This window comes from Stomoxys calcitrans, chromosome 1, assembly GCF_963082655.1.
Source record: "Stomoxys calcitrans chromosome 1, idStoCalc2.1, whole genome shotgun sequence".
Classification (NCBI taxonomy): domain Eukaryota; kingdom Metazoa; phylum Arthropoda; class Insecta; order Diptera; family Muscidae; genus Stomoxys; species Stomoxys calcitrans.
The window spans coordinates 13,909,685-13,930,947 of NC_081552.1; the positions used below are offsets into that span (position 1 = coordinate 13,909,685).

Below are 21,263 nucleotides of genomic sequence, written 5' to 3' on the forward strand. Positions count from 1 at the left end.
ATGGAAGGAAGGATGGAAGGAAGAATGGAAGGAAGGATGGAAGGAAGAATGGAAGGAAGGATGGAAGGAAGAATGGAAGGAAGGATGGAAGGATGGAAGGAAGGATGGAAGGAAGGAAGGATGGAAGGATGGAAGGATGGAAGGAAGGATGGAAGGAAGGATGGAAGGAAGGATGGAAGGAAGGATGGAAGGAAGGATGGAAGGAAGGATGGAAGGAAGGATGGAAGGAAGGATGGAAGGAAGGATGGAAGGAAGGATGGAAGGAAGGATGGAAGGAAGGATGGAAGGAAGGATGGAAGGAAGGATGGAAGGAAGGATGGAAGGAAGGATGGAAGGAAGGATGGAAGGAAGGATGGAAGGAAGGATGGAAGGAAGGATGGAAGGAAGGATGGAAGGTAGGATGGAAAGAAGAATGGAAGGAAGGAAAGATGGAAGAAAGGCTATCCCCTACTAATGCTGGCTACATTTGTGAGGAACTATGCCATGCATGGCATAGTTGTAAAAAATTTGCACCAGTTCCTAAGTGGAATGTTCGTGGCAAATTTGCATTTGCATGACAATGTGATGACTTCACAAGATGATTATACCCTTATCCTATGGTACTGGGTTAAATGTTTCTTTCAAAACATGAACCATTTCCATATTCACAATTTTTGTTTATATTTCCTTAATTTTCACAAGCAAATACAACTTATGTAACACATAAAATGCGTATGATTAACTTTTATTTAAACAAAATAATACCCATTGGCGTATAATAAATATTATTTACATTAACAATAATCAAACAGCCTATGGGTCAATTAAGCGAAAGAAATAATTAAATTTTAAACAAACAAAATGTAAACCCACATAATTGAAGCTTTGTAAAAAACTTTTCTCATTATATCCATAGCGGAGCCTTGGGTTACAATATGAACTCTGTGACATTTTGAATCATACGAGTAGATCGCTTTATAGTAGAAAAACCAATACTGGTCTTGCCATATCCTTTGGCTTTCGTCTCCCTCCAATGGTGCTCCTACATAATCAAAGTAATTGGCCAACACTTGTTTAAATTATATTCCATTCATTTATCATCAAACAAAGAGCATATAAAATCAAACTTTATATATAATGGAGGAAAAAATAAATGGGGTAATGGGAAAAAATAATTTGCCCCAACTTAAAATGCCAGAGTGTACAAAACCAACATTCACTACTAGAACTATACAAAACGTTAAAGGTCAAGTATAAAAAAAAAAAACAACAAAGGATGAGAGAATGACAGAGTGAAAGCCACCAGGAGATTGCTATGAAACCAACATCATAAAAAAAAACAGAAAAACAAATCAGTGGAAACCTCAAAGTGCCATGACTGTCTATGCAAGCTCACTCTTATATGGGTCCAGCACAACCATGTCCTTAGGACGTGATGGAAAAGGAGAAGACTATCTTCTGATGGAATGCATATTAAATGAACAGCTAAGTCAATGTGGACAATGAGAATGTTGGATGGCGGTAATGAAGCCATATCCGGGCGATAATTTTCTTCTTATGCTTTTAATTGAGAATATTTCCAAGAGTTAAGTTATGCTATTATGTTAATAACACATAAAAACGTTTACCCTCCACCAAGAATAAGTTTATTATCAATGCAAATTTGCCCGTAAACTTTGCATTAAGGAACAGGGGCAAACTTCTGGCAAGGATGTCAAGGTGCCTAATAGAAATCACTGCTCCAAGTTACAGCGAAATCGGGCTATAATTGCGTTTTTCATGGCTTTAGGATCCTATACCGAGATATCGGTCTATATGATGGTTATGGCTAAACATAGTCCGATCGAGACCATATTTGTCAAGTGTGTCAAGGAGTTTAAAAGAACTCACTGTTCCAAATTTCAGCGTAATCGGGTAAGACCGTAAATCGACATATCGGTCCATACGGCAGTTATATTCAAATGTGGTCCGATCTCAATTATTTTCGGTTCGAATATTGAGAAGATTAATATAACTTCCAGAACAGTGAGTTATATTATAATTATATTCAGCTTAATCAGGAATTTTTAGTAAATGGGCGTGTTATCGGGAGATCTGGCAGCTATAACCAAATACATTTCGTTCGGAACCATATTTGGCAAGAATGTTGTGGGGATTAGAAGAACTCACCGTTTGTAGTTTCAGCAAAAAGGGATAAGAAGCGTCTTTGATTGGATCAAGACCGTAAATCGGGACATCGGTCTCTATAGAAGCTATATCCAAATATAACCTGAAACAGCTACCATATAAGTCGATTTGCTGATTTGAATTATTGAGCCCCCGGGAGGCACCAAATTCTGTATCATTTTTAATTGAGTGGTCAATTAAAAATATGCTGTATTAAACAGCACAAATAAAATAGGATCTTGTTTATTGACATTTCTCTGGGTTCCAAAATGGGTTTGAAGTTATAAAATCAGCGCAGTTGTACCAAATTTGGTACTACTCATTTGTTATCTTCCTTTTATACCCACCACCATAGGATGGGAGTATACTAATTCAGTCATTCCGTTTGAAACACATCGAAATATATATATTATATTCTGGATCCTCTCGACATTCTGATTCGATCTAGCCATGTCCGTCCGTCCGTCGGTCGAAATCATAATAGCGGTCGAACGCGTAAAGCTACTCGCTTGAAATTTTGCACACATACTTAATATTGATGTAGGTCTTTGAAGATTGCAAATGAGATATATCGATTCATATTTGGATATAGCTCCCATATAAACCGATCTCCTGATTTGACTTCTTGAGCTCCTGGATTAAGAATTAGATTTGATCGTACTAATCAGCACACATTTACTAAAGTTAATTGTGGCTTCAAAAATTGTTTAAAAATTATAAAAATATCGCAATTGTACTACATTTAGAAAGGGTACAGTACACAAGGTACCAAATTCCGTACCTTTTTTTAATTGAGCACTCAGTTTAAATAAGATCGCACTAATCGGCACATATTTTTCTAAACTTTATTATGTTCGTTAAAAATTATTTAAAAAATTATGAAAATAGAGCACTTGTACTAAATTGAGGATTATTAGTACTGATAATTCAGTACTTTCTGTTGTTGTTGTTGTAGTAGCAGTGTGTGGTACACTGAGGCGGCAGCCCTTGCCGATGAAGGAATTCATCGGGTCAATCCGGTACGCACAACCGGCTGCCATGAGATTGAGTACTTTCTGTTTATAGGTTATTGTGTTGACAAGGAACTTTAACACACAAACATTTATCACAAATTCCTTGCTTTGAGATTTCAAACTTTATAAAATCATACAAAGGCTACAATGTGTAAAGCACCAAATTTCGTACTATTTTTAGTTGAACGCTCAGTTTAAACTGAATCATGTTAATCGATAAATGTCTCCAAAATTTGGAACAAAAAATCCCCCTATCCCCAAAGGTAGACCAAAAATCATCTTAAAAATTGCTCATTTGTTTAATCGAATACTCACTTATTATGTGTCCCCTTTTATTTCGCTGAGATTTCGTCTTTCGATGCACTCTACGCTCCTCCAAACTCTGATCGATTTCCAATTCGCCCGACAAAGAGGCATCATTCATTTCCGAACACTGCTTGAGGTAACGCATTAATGTCTCATTCGCCTGACGCACTTCCATCTCGCCCGCAGCTATCAGTTTACGTTCGCGCCTTCGCCGGGATTCCGATTTACTGCGTTTGCGTCGTGGACTCTTCTCCAAACTACTGCGAGATCTTACCGATCGTTGGGCCGGACTTGCTGTGGGATCGGATAACGATTGATGTTTACGCCCAGCACCCCCACTGCCGGCACTCAGGGCCGAAGGTGTGGGCGAGGACTGTTTCAGTTCGCGATCCATGAAACCTAAAATGCCACGATGAAATGAGGCATCCGCCGCCGTCTCCAGAACTCTTCGCGAGGGCGAATGAGGCGATAGTGTGCGTCTATGTCTATGCGTTGTTATGGTGGGAGGTAATTGTTGTAGAGTTTCGCGTAAGCTCATGGCATCTCCGGAGGAATTTCGACTACTGCTGGGTCCATCGGGCGGACCCGTACACAGCTCACTGGCATCAGCTTCGGCTGAGGGTTTATTGAGATCGTTGTTTTCGTTGACATGCGTATGCGAATCACTTGCAGCATTCTCGTTTGCTGTATGCTCTTGGGGGGCATGACCGTTCACCAGCACCACCGTTTGCTGAGACGTTTGGCTGGAACTGTGGCCTCCACCACCTCCGCCACCACTGCCGCTTGCCACCGTATCCGTTTCGGTGGAGGTTTGACGTTCATGCTCCTGCATGAGACGCGTGGCCACAGCGGCAATCAAAGCATCTGCTGAGGAACCCTGAGCCATAGCGGATCTAGAGGAGCAGCCAATACCAGCTTCGACATTCAGTATATCAGTGGTGGTGGTGGTGGTGTTGCAACGAGCGGGCGATTTGCTGTCAGATGTACTGCTGTTGGTTTGGCGTTCCGTGCGCCTATGACGTGACTCCGTACGTCGTGGGCGATGACGATGTACTTTCGGTGTAGCCTCCATGGTAGCAAAAACAAAACGAAGGACAATGTTTGGCGAATAAAATAAAAGATTTAAGTGCAAATGTAGTAGTTGTGGTGGTTTTCGTAGTCGTAGTCGCAAACGTCGTCGTGTCCGTTTTCGTTATTTTTACACGATTTTGCTTTTTCGTTTATTCTTTAATTGTAGTTTTTATTCTTGGTATAACATGCTTGTTTCATAAAGCCATGCACCAACTGCATACTAGGTTTACGAATCGCCTACGACACGATGCAAACCCCTATCTCGCTATGGTGAGAAAAAAAGCTTTTTCCCCTCTCCCACACACTTAAAACAGCTGTTTTAAAGGTTAAACAGCTTCGATTGCAGACTTGCAATTACTTGTAATAGTTTTTTTTTTCTTTATTTTTTTTTTCTTCCTCACTTTTATATTTGTTGTTGTTTTTTTGTTTTTGTTTGATGTTCGATGACACGTAATCGTTTGCCAGCGTAGTAAGGGCGATTATTTGGGGTATCGAAGCTTAAGCTGTCTTTGTTGCTATTGTCCCGGGCCCTTTCTATAGTGTCTTGATTTCATTTTGTTTCATTTCTATTTTCGTTCGTTGACCACTTTTTATTTGTTGTATAAATCGTTAGCTGTTCGATTGTCTTTAGTTTACCTTTAGTTTTTATTGTTTTTGTCATTAGCTAAGGATTTGTGAAGGATTTTGTTGGTTCTTTTTTTTTACTTAAAACCATTAATTCAAAACATTTTTTTTTTCTTTTGTTCTGGAAATAGAAACCTTTCAAACTTGTACATATGTTGGCACTAAGATGTTTATAAAAAAGAAAACAGTCTCATTTCAAGGAAAAATACTAAAACTTCATAAAAATAGAATTACAAATTGCATGCTTTAAACAGTTATAGCAATTCGCTTAATAATAAGCATTATTAAGCGAATGACATGCACACATACAAATATCCTATTGTAGTTTTTTAGAAAGCATAAGAATATCAATTCGTTGAGTCTATACAGCATACATACCGTCGGCCTAATGCTATCTTGTTCCATACGACATTTTGTGCAATTTAGAAAAACGAACTTTAAGTTGGACCCTCAATTACTCAAAACTGGGCCGAAAAGCAAGGATGTTTTTTACGCTTAATGCGTAATGAATGTTCCCTTAAAATTTCAAGCTTTTCCATCCAGAAATGAACACTTTGTACCAAGTTTTCTAAAAATAGCTAATTGGTTTTTGTTCCAATTCCAGAAATGGCGAAACATTTTAGATTTGGAACAAAACACCAATTGTTATTACTTGGAACAAAATGTGCACCAAATAGCATTGAACTAATAAAATTTTCTACAATCGAGATGTGTTCCATTGTTATTTCAATTTGAACAATTTTAATATTTTCATTTTAATCAGTTTTTATTTTGAAACATATTGCATTTTTTTTACAAAATATATAGAAGGAATTCCGTTGGAACTTTCGCACTCGGATTTATGTATAAGACCCAATACTTTAAATTTGGAGATGTGGCTGTAAGGCAGCCTTATCCAAATATGTCCCGATACAGATCATATGCAGCAAAGATGTCCATGTGCCTAATATAGCCCTCGGCGAAATAGGGTAACAAATAAATATGCCTTTAATAAGCGAAGAATCTTTAGTCGATGGACCGGTCTATATGACAGCTTTATGCAAATATGGTCTTATCTGTACCTTATTTGACACTGCCATCTAGGGGCTTACTATGCCCTAAATGGACCCAAGAATTTAAGGGATGTTGCCGTATATAACAGATATATCCAATTTGATCCTATCCGAACCATATTCGACACGAGTGTCACGTGTTAGGCACATAATGCGCGTTTTCAAATGTAACGATTTTTTTTTGTTTTGAATTATTTTATACAGTACTTTTCATGGGTATAACTGAGAGCCATGAAAAAGGAGTCAAATCCCGTATGGCTATGGTTATTTTTCTTGTACATTTGCTCTCTTGCTCCACCATACCCCTTCAACAGGTTTACTTAAACAAATTGATCTCCACTATCATTCTTTTTCGTTGACCAACAAGGAAGTGAAAGAATTCAGCCTAAGGTGAAACTTTAAAATTTTCTACGTGAAATAGTATGTCCGCTTACATAAGAATTGCTAAAAATTCAAGGAAAATTTGTATTGCCAGAAAGTGCCTTTTTTCCACACGTGATCCCTATAAGTAACAAGTAAAAGCGTGCTAAGTTCGGCCGGGCCGAATCTTATATACCCTCCACCATGGATCGCATTTGTCGAGTTCTTTTCCCGGCATCTCTTCTTAGGCAAAAAAGATATAAGAAAAGAGTTGCTCTGCTATTAAAACGATATCAAGATATGGTCCGGTTCGGACCACAATTAAATTATATGTTGGAGACCTGTGTAAAATTTCCGCCAATTCGTATAAGAATTGCGCCCATTGGGGCTCACGAAGTAAAATAGAGAGAACGATTTATATGGGATCTGTATCGGGCTATAGACCGATTCAGACCATAATAAACACGTTTGTTGATGGTCATGAGAGGATCCGTCGTACAAAATTTCCGGCATATCGGATAATAATTGCGACCTCTAGGGGTCAAGAAGTCAAGATCCCAGATCGGTTTATATGGCAGCTATATCGGGTTATGAACCGATTTGAACCTTATTTGACACAGTTGTTGAAAGTAAGAATAAAATTCGTCATGCAAAATTTCAGCCATATCGGATAGGAATTGTGCCCTCTAGAAGCTCAAGAAGTCAAATCCCCAGATCTGTTTATATGACAGCTATATCAGGTTATGGACCGATTTCAACCATACTTCGCACAGTTGTTGGATATCATAACGAAATACTTCGTACAAAAATTCATTCAAATCGGATAAGAATTGTGCCCTCTAGAGGCTCAAGAAGTCAAGACCCCAGATCGGTTTATATGGCAGCTATATCAGGTTATGGACCGATTTGAACAATACTTGGCACAGTTGTTGGGTATCATAACAAAACACGTCGTGCAAAATTTCATTCTAATCGGATAAGAATTGCGCACTCTAGAGGCTCAAGAAGTCAAGACCCAAGATCGGTTTATATGGCAGCTATATCAGGTTATGAACCGATTTCAACCATACTTGGCACAGTTGTTGAATATAATAACAAAACACGTCGTGCAAAATTTCATTTCAATAGGATAAGAATTGCGCACTCTAGAGGCTCAAGAAGTCAAGACCCAAGATCGGTTTATATGGCAGCTATATCAGGTTATGAACCGATTTGAACAATACTTAGCACAGTTGTTGGGTATCATAACAAAACACGTCGTGCGAAATTCCATTTCAATCGGATAAGAATTGCGCACTCTAGAGGCTCAAGAAGTAAAGACCCAAGATCGGTTTATATGGCAGCTATATCAGGTTATGGACCGATTTGAACCATACTTGGCACAGTTGTTGGATATCATTACAAAACACGTCGTGCAAAATTTCATTCTGATTGGATAAGAATTGCGCACGCTAGAGGCTCAAGAAGTCAAGACCCAAGATCGGTTTATATGGCAGCTATATCAAAACATGGACCGATATGGCCCATTTACAATACCAACCGACCTACACTAATAAGAAGTATTTGTGCAAAATTTCAAGCGGCTAGCTTTACTCCTTCGGAAGTTAGCGTGCTTTCGACAGACAGACGGACGGACGGACGGACGGACGGACGGACGGACGGACAGACGGACGGACATGGCTAGATCGACATAAAATGTCGCGACGATCAAGAATATATATACTTTATGGGGTCTCAGACGAATATTTCGAGTAGTTACAAACAGAATGACGAAATTAGTATACCCCCCATCTTATGGTGGAGGGTATAATAAGTAATAATACTTCCTTTATTATAAATAACAGTATACTCGTTTTTATACCCTCCACCATAGGATGGGGGGTATACTAATTTCGTCATTCTGTTTGTAACTACTCGAAATATTCGTCTGAGACCCCATAAAGTATATATATTCTTGATCGTCATGACATTTTATGTCGATTTATCCATGTCCGTCCGTCTGTCCGTCCGTCTGTCTGTCGAAAGCACGCTAACTTCCGAAGGAGTAAAGCTAGCCGCTTGAAATTTTGCACAAATACTTCTTATTAGTGTAGGTCGGTTGGTATTGTAAATGGGCCATATCGGTCCATGTTTTGATATAGCTGCCATATAAACCGATCTTGGGTCTTGACTTCTTGAGCCTCTAGAGTGCGCAATTCTTATCCGGTTGGAATGAAATTTTGCACGACGTGTTTTGTTATAATATCCAACAACTATGCCAAGTATGGTTCCAATCGGTCCATAACCTGATATAGCTGCCATATAAACCGATCTTGGGTCTTGATTTCTTGAGCCTCTAGTGTGTGCAATTCTTATCCGATTGGAATGAAATTTTGGCACGACGTGTTTTGTTATGATATCCAACAACTGTGTCGAGTATGGTTCACATTGGTCCATAACCTGATATAGCTGCCATATATATATAAACCGATCTGGGATCTTGACTTCTTGAGCCTCTAGAGGTCGTAATTATTATCCGATTTGCCTGAAATTTTGTATGACGGACTCTCTCATGACCATCAACATACGTGTTTATTGTGGTCTGAATCTGTCTATAGCCCGATACAGCTCCCATATAAATCGATCTCTCTATTTTACTTCTTGAACCCCCAAAGGGCGCAATTCTTATTCGAATTGGCTGACATTTTACACAGGTCTCCAACATATAATTTAATTGTGGTCCAAACTGGACCATATCTTGATATCGCTCTAATAGCAGAGCAAATCTTTTTTATATCCTTTTTTTGCCTAAGAAGAGATGCCGGGAAAAGAACTCGACAAATGCTATCCATGATGGACGGTATATAAGATTTGGCCCGGCCGAACTTAGCACGTTTTTACTTGTTTATACCATATTCGCGTTCTACTCTCCAATACTTTTGATACCCACTTATCGTTCAACTTTTGATTTTGGGTGGTGTTTTTGGGGTAACGAGAGAGGGTTCGGCCCCTTCCAATATCAAAAAATTATATAGCCTATACCTCCTTCCTAACCATATTCGTAGTCTACTCCCAAATACCTATCATTCAAGTCCCATATTGTGATTATCGTCCAATAAACCTATTTGAGGCCTGGGTTACCCCCCAGTTACTTGGATCCAATTTCTAATATGAAATTCGTACTCTACTCCTGAATCGGTTCACTTTTATTTTTGGGTCGTACATTTGGGGTAAATAGGGTGGGTCCGCTCCCCTTCCGACATGAAAGAAATATAAAGTCTATTGTTCCTTTCAGACCACTCCCCACAATCTGTGAAAATTTCAAGAAAATCGGTTCAGGCGTTTTAGAGTCTATACGTAACAAACAAATTTACAAACCCACAAATTCATGTATTGGGTTGCCCAAAAAGTAATTGCGGATTCTTCATATAGTCGGCGTTGACAAATTTTTTCACAGCTAGTGACTCTGTAATTGCATTCTTTCTTCTGTCAGTTATCAGCTGTTACTTTTAGCTTGCTTTAGAAAAAGTGTAAAAAAAGTATATTTGATTAAAGTTCATTCAAAGTTTTATTTTATTTTTATTTTATTTTATTTTATTTAAAAATGCATTTACTTTCTTTTAAAAAATCCGCAATATATATATATATATATATATATATATATATATATATATATATATATATATATATATATATATATATATATATATATATATATATATATATATATATATATATAAGTGCCTATATCCCGAAAATTGTGCTGCGTATGCTTCGATAGATCTGCGAACTGCAATGTCGATTTCCCATTTCATCTGTAAACTAATCTTGTCCTGTTTTAGAAAATTTTTCTATGTGGAATTGACAACAGTCTTCGCCTGGCATATTCTATTCATTACATGGCTTTTAAAAGTTAGTTTTGCTGTAAAAATTGCTCCCAAAGAAACATACTCGGCCACAATGTCCACATCCTGGCCTTTGTAATACCACTTTTCTTGAGTTGACAATCTTCACCCGTTCCTAAAAAACTTAATTTTTTATTTGCTCGTTTTGACCTCCATGTTCCATATATTGCAATACTCCTCCAGTTTATGACTCATACATTATAAGATTTTTATTTCGTCAGCCATGATGACGATGACATCCTCATACATAAGGATTCGAATATTATTTTCCTGTATCACAAGACCGCCTTCAAGGTGTTCGCGGAGGTCATTTATATATAGAGCGAAGTGCAAACGCGAAAGAAGACATCCATGTTTAACGCCTCATGTGATCTCGAAATATGTAGAGATTTATTCTCCATTCCAAACTGCCGATCTCGTATTTTCGCATAAGCTTTCTATCATTCGACAAACTCAAATGAGATACCCATTGAAAACAGATTTCCTATCTACAAAAAAAAGGCATTAATCTTTTTCTTTTCGGCTAACTTTATAGCTGCTATGGACACGAGATAATAGATGTTGTCTGCTGTTCAGTACTGCCTTCTAAACCCAGCCTGGTATTCAACCAGTATTTCGTTTGCTTTAACCCAGTGAATTAGTCTTTGGTGTAAAATTCCCATAAATATTTTTGCAGCAGTATTCATAAAGGATATTGCTCTGTAATTGGCTGGATCGTTGGAATCTCCGTTTTTATGAATTGGAAAAATAATAGTCTTAACCATTAAATCTTCTACGCAGCCCGTTCTGTATGCATTTGAATAAACTCTCGAAAGAGCTAAAAAAAAATCGTCTGTAGCGTTAATGTAAAACTCGTAGGGTACTCTGTGCTCTCCTGTTTCTTTATTGGGTTTTACTTTGAAAAGCATGGATTTTAATATTTCCTGTAGCGTTATATCTCCATCTAGTAGACAAGCGTATTGTATATCTAGTGATATTTGTTTCGGATTTAACAAGTTCATAAAATAGTCTTTGAATATGTCTGCGGTTATTGCGTTGCCCACTTTCAATTCGTGTTTATTTATTTCCTTGGCCAATTTACACCATTCCTTTCCGTTATTGGTATTATGTATTCTTTGTTTCAGTTGTTCGAAATTAGCTTAATTTTGCTGCTTCGCACACTTCTCTATAAGCTTGTTTTAAGCTGCATATACATGATCCCTATATTTCTGGAGCTGTCTACAATATATGCAAGAAAGGATAGAAAAACGTAATAGAAGAGGTAAAATAGACTAAAACATGAAGTTACAAATTACAAATTTTTGCCCATGAACATTCCATTAAGGAACAGGGGTAAACTTCTCACATATGAGGAACATGAAGTTAAGTGCTTTTATTATAGACAGCGTTATTTTCCTAGGTACCATAAACTCATTCGAATGAGTCGTAGGTTCCACTCCCTGCACTAAAGACAACCACTCTGCCGATACAAAATCCCCGAAGAGTTTCCACTGGCAGGCTACTGACATTGCGTAAAATTTGCCTTCCAACGAAACCAAATTTACCTTTGAGTAGAGGATTAACCAAGTAAAAGAAGACCCCAAACTCGGTCTTTGAACTGTCGTAAATGAATTAAAAGGCAAAATCCCCCTAAGTACATCAACTTCCTTCCATATCGTCCTCTATTTCGTCACCAGGCTATTTTTGCATCAAATCACCATTCTAAGAAACCATCCAGCATAGGATTATTAAGACGAGTTTCATATCCCACCAGTATCACCAAAAAATCAGAATTTTCATTTTTATTCAGGAACAGTGTTGTCACTCAAGAAAATTATTTCCTATACCTACCACCGAAGAGTTGGCCTTTTTTGCCATGCCATTAGCGAAACATATAATTTTACATATTCAACAACAAAGTATAAACGTTTATAGACGATCTGAACATGTCCGTCCGTCTGTTTGTTGAATTCGCTTTTCGCTATATTTTTCGCCGATTACTTTTTTTAGTTGATAGACTTTAAAGCAAAAAAAACTTGCTGATTTCATTCAGTAGGACATTCACTCATTACTTATGATAAAATTGTAATAAAACAGAGTTTTAACCTTGTTATTTGTGTAGTGTTTCAAAAAAGTAATCGCGAAAATATGGATTTTCAACGGCGAAAAACGAACTTAGTACCAGCCATAAAGTTCAAAGATGGCCTATATTACCATATAGCACCCTTTATACCGATCTTCTGATAAGAAATAAGTTCATCAAAGTCGTATTCTTATCCCGATTTCAATGAGCAACAGTGCCGAGTTAAGAACAAGTAAAAATTCACGAAGGCTATAATAATCATCCCATTTTATTGTAACTCCACTACTATATCCATAGTTATATCTAAATAGAGTCAGGTATCGATCATATTTTATTCAGGTCCCGAGAACTCATATACAAGTAACAGTTTCAGCGTAATCAGACAAGAAATCCGCTTTTTATGGGATTAAGACCCCAAGTTAGAAGATCGGACTATATGACAGCTATATCTGTATAGTCTGATCTGATCTGATTCATATTCGGGACGGATGTCGGGAGGCTTAAAACAACTCACTTTTCAAATTTCAACGAAATCGGGTAACACATAAAGTTTTTATGGGTTTCAGAGTTTCTTATCGGCATATTGGTCTATATGAAAGCTATATCCAGATATAATCCGATCTGAACAATATTTGGGTCGGTATAGGGAGGCCTTAAATTACTCACTGTTTTAAATTTCAACATAATCGGATAAAAAATAAAGCTTTTATGAGTTTCAGACCTTTTATCGGCAAATATAGTCCGATCTTAACCATATTTAGATCGGATTTTGGGAGGCTTAAAAATCACACTGTTTAAAATTTCAGCGAAATTGGGTTATAAATACAGTATTTATGGGCTTCAGTCCCTTTATCGGCAGATCGGTCTATGTGACAGCTATATCCAAATATAGTCCGATCTGAACCATATATGGGTGGGATGTTGGGAGCTCTAAAACTACTCACTTTTTCAAACTTCAGCGAAATCGGATAAAAAAGAAACCTTTTATGAGCTTCAGACCCTTTATCGGCAGATCGGTCTATATAGCAGCTATATCCAAATATGTTCTGATTTGGCCCGTTCAAGAAATTAACCAGCGTTCATCAAACAGACGTATATGTGTCGGATTTCAGCTCAATACCTCAATTTTTGAAGGCTGCAGAGTGATTACAAAAGACGGGCGGACAGACACACGGACATCGTTAAATCGTCTTAGAATTTTAGGACGATCGGAAATATATATACTTTGTATGGTAGGAAATTGATATTTCGACGTATTGCAAACGAAATGGCTAAATGAATATACCGCCTATCCTATGGTGGTGGGTATAAAAAGCAAACTCCTGATTTAAGGGTGCGAGCCCATTTTCGCCGTTACAGTGAGTTGCATGGACCCCTTAACATCTGTGTGGGAACTAAATCTGACCATATTTGTATGCATCTGCCATATAGGCCTCTTTTTCCATTGACGGCCTCAAACGCACAAAAGCCGCATTTCTTTCAAATTTCTCAAAACTAATACCAGTGACATTAAATATCAGAACTTACGCCCTTTTTCTTGATGTTTCAAGCGGTGAGACCCCATGTAAAAGTATTTGGGCCCCTCAAAATCCATGGTTTTAATTCAGCACTCTTTACGAATACACAGAAACGTTATTTTGTCAGTTATTAATTTGCTATTTATGTGTTAGAAAAACCTTCAAAAAAATTCAGCACAGCTTACCAACCTACCAAGAGAATGAAAACCTAACAATTTTGGTAGGAACCTACCAAAAGCGGCAACACTGCTCAGGAAGTGTAATTTTCACCAAAAATATCATATAAGTTTTTTTAATGAAAATGTGTGGAGCCACCCATATTTAATTAATTACAAACACAAATTCTGTTTTGCTGACAAACATCATTAAGTACTCAAGCACAAGTACGAATTGTTCTTTTATCATAGCACAGCAACCAACCACAGCAACAATGAAAGAGGCCTCATCCAGCGGTGTTATTGTTTGGCGAGTAAAAATTGTTTCTATCTGTCCGTTCGTCGGTCTGCCTCTCTGTTGAAATCACACCACAGTCTCTGCACAGAGGGATATTGAGCTGAAACTTTGCACAGATTATTTTTGTCCATAGGCAATTTAAATTCGAAAATGGGCTATATCGGACTATATCTTAATATAACTCCCATATAGACCGATCTGCCTATTTATGTTTTGAAGCCCACTAAAGCCACATTTACAATCCGATTTCGGTGAAAATTGAAACAGCGTGTTGTGCTAGGCCCACGCATGTTCAACGCGGCCCAGATCGGTACAGATTTTGCTTCAGCTGTCATATACACCGATCACTCGATTTGAGGTCTTGGCCTCATTATAGGAGCATTTATTGTACGATTTCGCTGAAATTTAGTACTGTGAGTTATCCTATTCCGACATTCCTGTTTAATACGACCCTGCTTGGTTAAGGTTTGGACATAACTGTCATATATATCAATCTCCCGGTTTAAGGTTTCAGGTCCATTGGTTGTGGGTGTTAGGCAACCCAAAATTGTCACTGAGTATGCTCACGATCGAGCTATATTCGGATATAACTGACATATATACACATCTCACGATTTAAGTTCTTTGGCCCCTAAAAGCAGCGATTATTACCTCATTTCACTAAAATTTGGCACAGTGTTCAATATGGCCTAGATCTGTCGGTATTTGAATAGAACTGCCATATACACCGATCTTCCGATTTAGGGTTTTTGAATCCATAAAAGACGCATTTACTGTCCGATTTCGATCAAATTTGGTACAGTAAGCTGTGCAAGATTTTTCGATATTCATACAATCGGATATTGTCCTACTGCAAACCATAGGGTATCTGTTTCTATTACAAATAAAATAAGTGTTAAGTTCGGCCGTACCTGGTTCGGATCATTTTTCTTTCATTCAGGTCCCGAGAACTCTTATGAGAGTAACAGTTTCAGCGAAATGAGCGAATAAATCCGCTTTTAATGGACCTACGAAACTAAATTGTAAGATCAGTCTATATGACAGCTATAAAGTCTGATCTAGATCAAATTAAGGTCGAATGCCGGGAGGCTTAAAACAACTCACTGTTTTAAATTTCAACGAAATCGAGTAATAAATTAAGCTTTTATGGGCTTCAGTCCATATAGTCCGATCTGAATTATATTTGGGTCAGATGTCGCGAGACTTAAAGCAATTCACTATGTCTTATTTCATAGAAATCGCGAAATAAATGCAGCTATTATGGGTTTCAGACCCTTAACTGGCAGATCGGTCTATATAGCAGCTATATCTAAATATCCTGCGATCTTAACCATATTTAGGTTATATAGCAAGAGGCTCAAAATAATTCACTGAATCAAATTTCAGCGCAATCCGGTATAAAATAAAGCTTTTATGGGCTTCAGACCCTTAACCGGCAGATCGGTCTATATGACAGCTATATCTAAATAGAGTCCGTTCTGAAACATATTTGGGTCAGATATCGCGAGGCTTAAAGCAATTCATTGTTTCAAATTTCATCGAAATCGAGTAATAAATAAAGCTTTTATGGGCTTCAGACCCTAATTCGGCAGACCGGTCTATATTCAAATATGGTCCGATTAGGCCCGTTCAAGAAACTAACCTGCGTGCAGCCAAAACGAGTATCTGTGCCAAATTTCAGCTCATACTTTCATACTTTGTACAGTCGGAAATGAGTATTTCGATATGTTGCAAACGGAATGGCTTAATGAATATACCCCTTGTCCTATGGTGGTATGTATAAAAACAAAAAAGTCAAAGTTCGACCGGGCTGAATCTTGAGAACCCACCACCATAGATTCTGCTAAAAATTAATACAAAATAAATTAAGTTGTAGGGCATTATTTTATTCTACATACCAAACTTCTGTCATACCACCATAAATTAAAGCTTCTAAGAACCGAACAAGGATCAGGTTATAGACTGATTATGGCCGTACTTGGCACAGTTGTTGAAAGTCACAACAGAAAACTACATGCAAAATTTCAGCCAAATCGGACAAAAATTTCGGCTTCCAAGGGCTGAAGAAGTCAAATCGAGAGATCGGTTTATATGGGAGCTGTATCAGTTTATGAACCGATTTGGACCGTACTTAGTACAGTTATTGGAAGTCACAACAAAACACTACATGCAAAATTTCAGCCAAATTGGACAAAAATTTCGGCTTCCAAGGGCTCAAGAAGTCAAATCGGGAGATCGGTTTATATGGGAGCTATATCATGTTATAGTTCGATTTGAACCGTACTTAGCACAGTTGTTTAAAGTCATAACGAAATACTACATGCAAAATTTCAGCCAAATCGGGCGATCGGTTTATATGGGAGCTATGCCAGGTTATAAACCGATTTGAACCGTACTTGGCACAGTTGTTGGAAGTCATAAAAAAAAACCATGTGCGTTTCAGCCAAATCGGACAAAAATTGCTGCTTTCAAGTGCTTAAGAAATCAAATCTGGAGATCGGTTTATATGGGAGCTTTATCTAAATCTGAACCGATATGGCCCATTTTCAAACGATCTACATTGATTTTAAGTATCTGTGCAAAAATTTAAGTGGCTAGCTTTGCGCGTTCGACCTCTACCGTGATTTCGACAGACGGACGGACGGATATGGCTAGATCGATTCAGAACGACGAGTCGATCAAGAATATATATACTTTATATAGTCTTAGAAGAGTATTTCGAGGTGTTACAAACGGCATGCATCCTATGGTGGTGGGTATAAAAATGCAAAACACGTGATTTTTCGATATTCATGCCTATATGGTTCAGATCAGTCTATATTTGAATACAGCTGTCATACACAGATACCGATCTCCCGATTTAAGTTCTTGGCCCCTATATAAAAGAGCCGTTCGCTGAAATTTGGTACAGTGAGTTGTATTTGACCCAAACAAACCTTCTCGAATATGGTGACATATAGATCAATATTGTGTTTAATCGTCTTGAACAGATAATTGTCCCTCAACATCCGTGCCGAGTTGGGTCTAGATGGAACTGTATTTCGATATCATTGTTATGAGTTCATAAATAAGGCATTTTTCACGGTATTATGACCAAAGATGTTTACTAAAGGTTGATTTTTTTAGCTATTATCTTTTTGAAAACACTGGCTTAAACAGCTCACATCTTCAGTTTGGTCTATAACAACAACAACACGCTTACTTAGAGTGCGAACTGAAGAAAATATCACAGCTGTATCGGTCAGTGTTAATGATGTCGCCTTTCGCAGCAATTGGGCCTCTGTTACTCAGCAACGTGGAAAATTTTGCGGAAGGATTTTAGCTTAGAATTAAGCCAAACAACCTACCGTAACGCAGAATTTTTTGTGAAAAGTTGTGTCAGCGGCAAAGCTCATTTTTGGCTCAATGGTTACGTAAACAAACAGAATTGTCGATTTTTAAGCGAAGATCAACCAGAAGCATTGCAAGAGCTACCAATGCATCCAGAAAAAGTCACAGTTTGGTGCGGTTTATGGGTTGGTGTCATCATTGGACCGTTCTTCTTCAAAGATGATGAGAATGTTATCTACAATCGATCATGAATTTATATACCTTATAGGGTCGCAGATCAATATTTCGAGGTGTTACAAACGGAATGACTAGATAAGTATGACCCGATCCAATAGTGAACATTCCATTAAGGAACTGGAGATACCTCTCCTATATCAAAGAGTGCAGTCGTATTCGAGTAAAAACGTGTTTAGTTCGGACGTGCCGAAATTTGCATACCCACCACCAAGGATATAATAATCATCCTATTTTATTATAACTCCACTACTATATCCATAGTTATATCTAAATAGGGTCTGGACTCGATCATATTTTATTCAGGTACCTAGAACTCATATACAAGTAACAGTTTCAGCGAAATTAGGCAAGAAACCCGCTTTTTATGGGATTAAGACCCTATATTAAAAGATCGGACTATATGACAGCTATATCTGTATAGTCTGATCTGATTCATATTCGAGTCGGATGTCAGGAGGCTTAAAAAAACTCGCTGTTTCAAATTTCAACGAAATCGGGTAATACATAAAGTTTTTGTGGGTTTCAAACCCCTTATCGGCATATCGGTCTATATGACAGCTATATCCTGAAATAGTCCGATCTCAACTATATTTGAGTCGGTATCGGGAGGCCTAAATTTACTCACTGTTTTAAATTTCAGCGAAATCTGAGGTTTTATGAGTTTCAGACCCTTTGTCGAAAAATATAGTCCGATCTGAACCATATTTAAGTCAGATGTTGGGAGGCTTAAAAATCTCACTGTTTCAAATTTCAGCGGAATCGGGTAATAAATAAAGCATTTATGGGCTTCAGACCCTTTATCGGCATATCGATATCGGGAGGCTTAAAATAACTCGCTGTTTCAAATTTCAGCAATCTGACAGCTATATCCAAATATAGTCCGATCTGAACCATATATGGGTGGGATGTTGGGAGGTCTAAAACTACTCACTTCTTCAAACTTCAGCGAAATCGGATAAAAAATAAAACTTCCGACCCTTTATCGGCAGATCGGTCTATATATACAGATATATCCAAATATGTTTAAATTTGGCCCGTTCAAGAAAGAAAGAAAGACGTATCTGTGCCAAATTTCAGCTCAATATCAATTTTTTAAAGGGTGAAGAGCGGACAGACACACGGACATCGTTAAATTATCTTAGAATTTAACGACGATCGGAAATATATATACTTGATATTTCGACGTGTTGCAAACGATGTGTTGAAACAAAATGTGAACACATTCCGTAAAAGTGCTGGTGACTTCGTCGAGCAAAATAGTAAGGAAATGTCGCTGCGTCGATACAAATTTCGCTTCAATTAATTGCAATTGTAATTTATTACTCACGAACTGGATCACAAGCAAATCAGTTTCGTATTGGTTGCCTTTGTTGTGTGTCGTTGTATGATTTTTGTTTGTGATGTATCATTCAAAAGAATGCGTCATATTTCGGAATCAATCAATAGACGATTTTGGTGCGAATGATCTTAGTACTAGGCGTAAGGCGTAAATACCATTTCTCCCAAGTTTCTTACAAAGTCCAGTTTGAAAATGAAGCAAAATTTGTGGTAACAAGAAACTAAACATTCTTTTGGCCAATACGCCACATTTTTTTGCTGTTAAAGTATGCATTAATGAACCTTAAGCATTTTCTCAACTTATTCATTGTTTAGCATGTTTTGACAAAGTTTGGTTTTAATTCATAAGTGCTATCTATTAAAAGGTGCATGTATTGGTGGTGCATGCATGGATACATGCACCTCATATGGGAAAATGTCTTTTCTAATCTAATACTAAACAGATTTGTCTATGAAATAGGGTCTTATTGGCTTTATCATCACGAAAAGGATTCCCTGTTAGTTCATTTAAAGCAGCCATGTGAACATAGATCAGCATAATCAACCATTGCACTTTGCGACTAGTTTGTATTTTTTTTTTTTTTTTTTTTTGCTACAAACTAGGCAAAGTTGGCAAACCTAGAAATTCAATATATTGATTTTTTTGCAGTTTCTTTATTTCATATGGGCCTCTGTATTGTTTTGTTGCTTTCCATGGATGTATGTACATATGTTTTAGTATAGGTCTTCCTTGAAATTTTGTGTTCATTTGCTTATTTTTAGTTCCGCTTATTCTATGTGATTTGTAGTCCATGGTTACATTTGCTCGCAAATTTCTAAAGTTGATCGAATTGAAACAAAATTTCCAATGTTAATTTTTATTTTAATTTATTTATTTTTTTTTTACTTGTTTTTATCTCTTCTGTGTTTTCACTTGATTCTTGTTTTCATTGTGACCTAAATTTTGTTTTACTGGGTTACCTCCTGAGAAATACAACCACACACACACAATCGAAACACTGAAATTAGAGCTTATTTTCTTTTATTTCATTTAAAAATTTCTTGTTTTTTTCCGCTTAGTGATTTTTTGTCAAAATTAATCAATTTCCCTTTATAAATGTTTTGTAGCTTGCTTATCGTTTTAAAACATTTTTTTTTTTTGGTTTATCCGTTTGTCTTCGTTTGGTATGTTTCGGTACAAGCGATTTTTTTTTAATTTGTTATACACACGTTCACGGCTGTCAAGCAACTGAAATCGTATTTGTGTTTCCTTTCACAGCTTAACCACAGCCATAGACATAAAGCCTAAGCATAACCGTGCGCGAGTTTGCCACTGTATGTTTGTGCGTGTGTGTGAGTGAGTGTGAATATAAACTTTTCCTGCAAACACACACATTCACCTACCAAAGAAATCAACAACAGCTTTTTTAGTGACGTCAGCAAAGGCCAAAAACTGACTTGTCATTTAAAAATGATTGAATCTATTGTTGCTGTTCTTGCCTGTTTGGTAACATTCAAATACCCACAAGTGTCCCTCCAAACATTTGGAAGTGACTTTCTCACTCCCTCCCAGAATAGTCACTTTTTAGGTCCTTTTATATGATAGTTTGTAGAGATTTCAAGATTTACAACAACAAAATACATTACTGTCGGAATTCTATCATTCATGTTTCGCTAATTAGTTTCTCATAATCAACTGTTATTGCTTCAAATTTAAAAATAGATTTTTTGTTGTTGTTTTGGACGCTAACTCAAAAAACCTCAAACAAGAGAATGTATGTTAACTTAGCCTTCTGTAATTAAGAAAGGCCAGTAGCACAGAGGGATATCATACGCCTCACAATCGTAAGGTTGGCTGTTCAAATCCCAGTCAGGGAAAATCATTGCAAATA

At 37.3% G+C, this 21,263-nt stretch overlaps 1 protein-coding gene across 2 annotated transcripts in view; it reads right to left on the reverse strand.

Moving 5' to 3' along the window:
• Nucleotides 1-20,602, reverse strand: part of LOC106095079 (uncharacterized) — a 44,955-nt gene extending 24,353 nt beyond the window's left edge. The window contains exons 1-2 of one of the 2 annotated variants that reach the window (XM_059371018.1): nt 20,353-20,602; nt 3,474-5,280 (exon numbers count right to left, since the gene is read on the reverse strand). In XM_059371018.1, the coding sequence (XP_059227001.1) occupies nt 3,474-4,536 (1,063 nt within the window). In that variant the 5' untranslated portion in view covers nt 4,537-5,280; nt 20,353-20,602. Of the gene's footprint in view, nt 1-3,473; nt 5,321-20,352 lie in introns of both variants that reach the window. The other variant, XM_059371019.1, reaches the window with a different exon arrangement.
• Nucleotides 20,603-21,263: the final 661 nt, after the last annotated feature.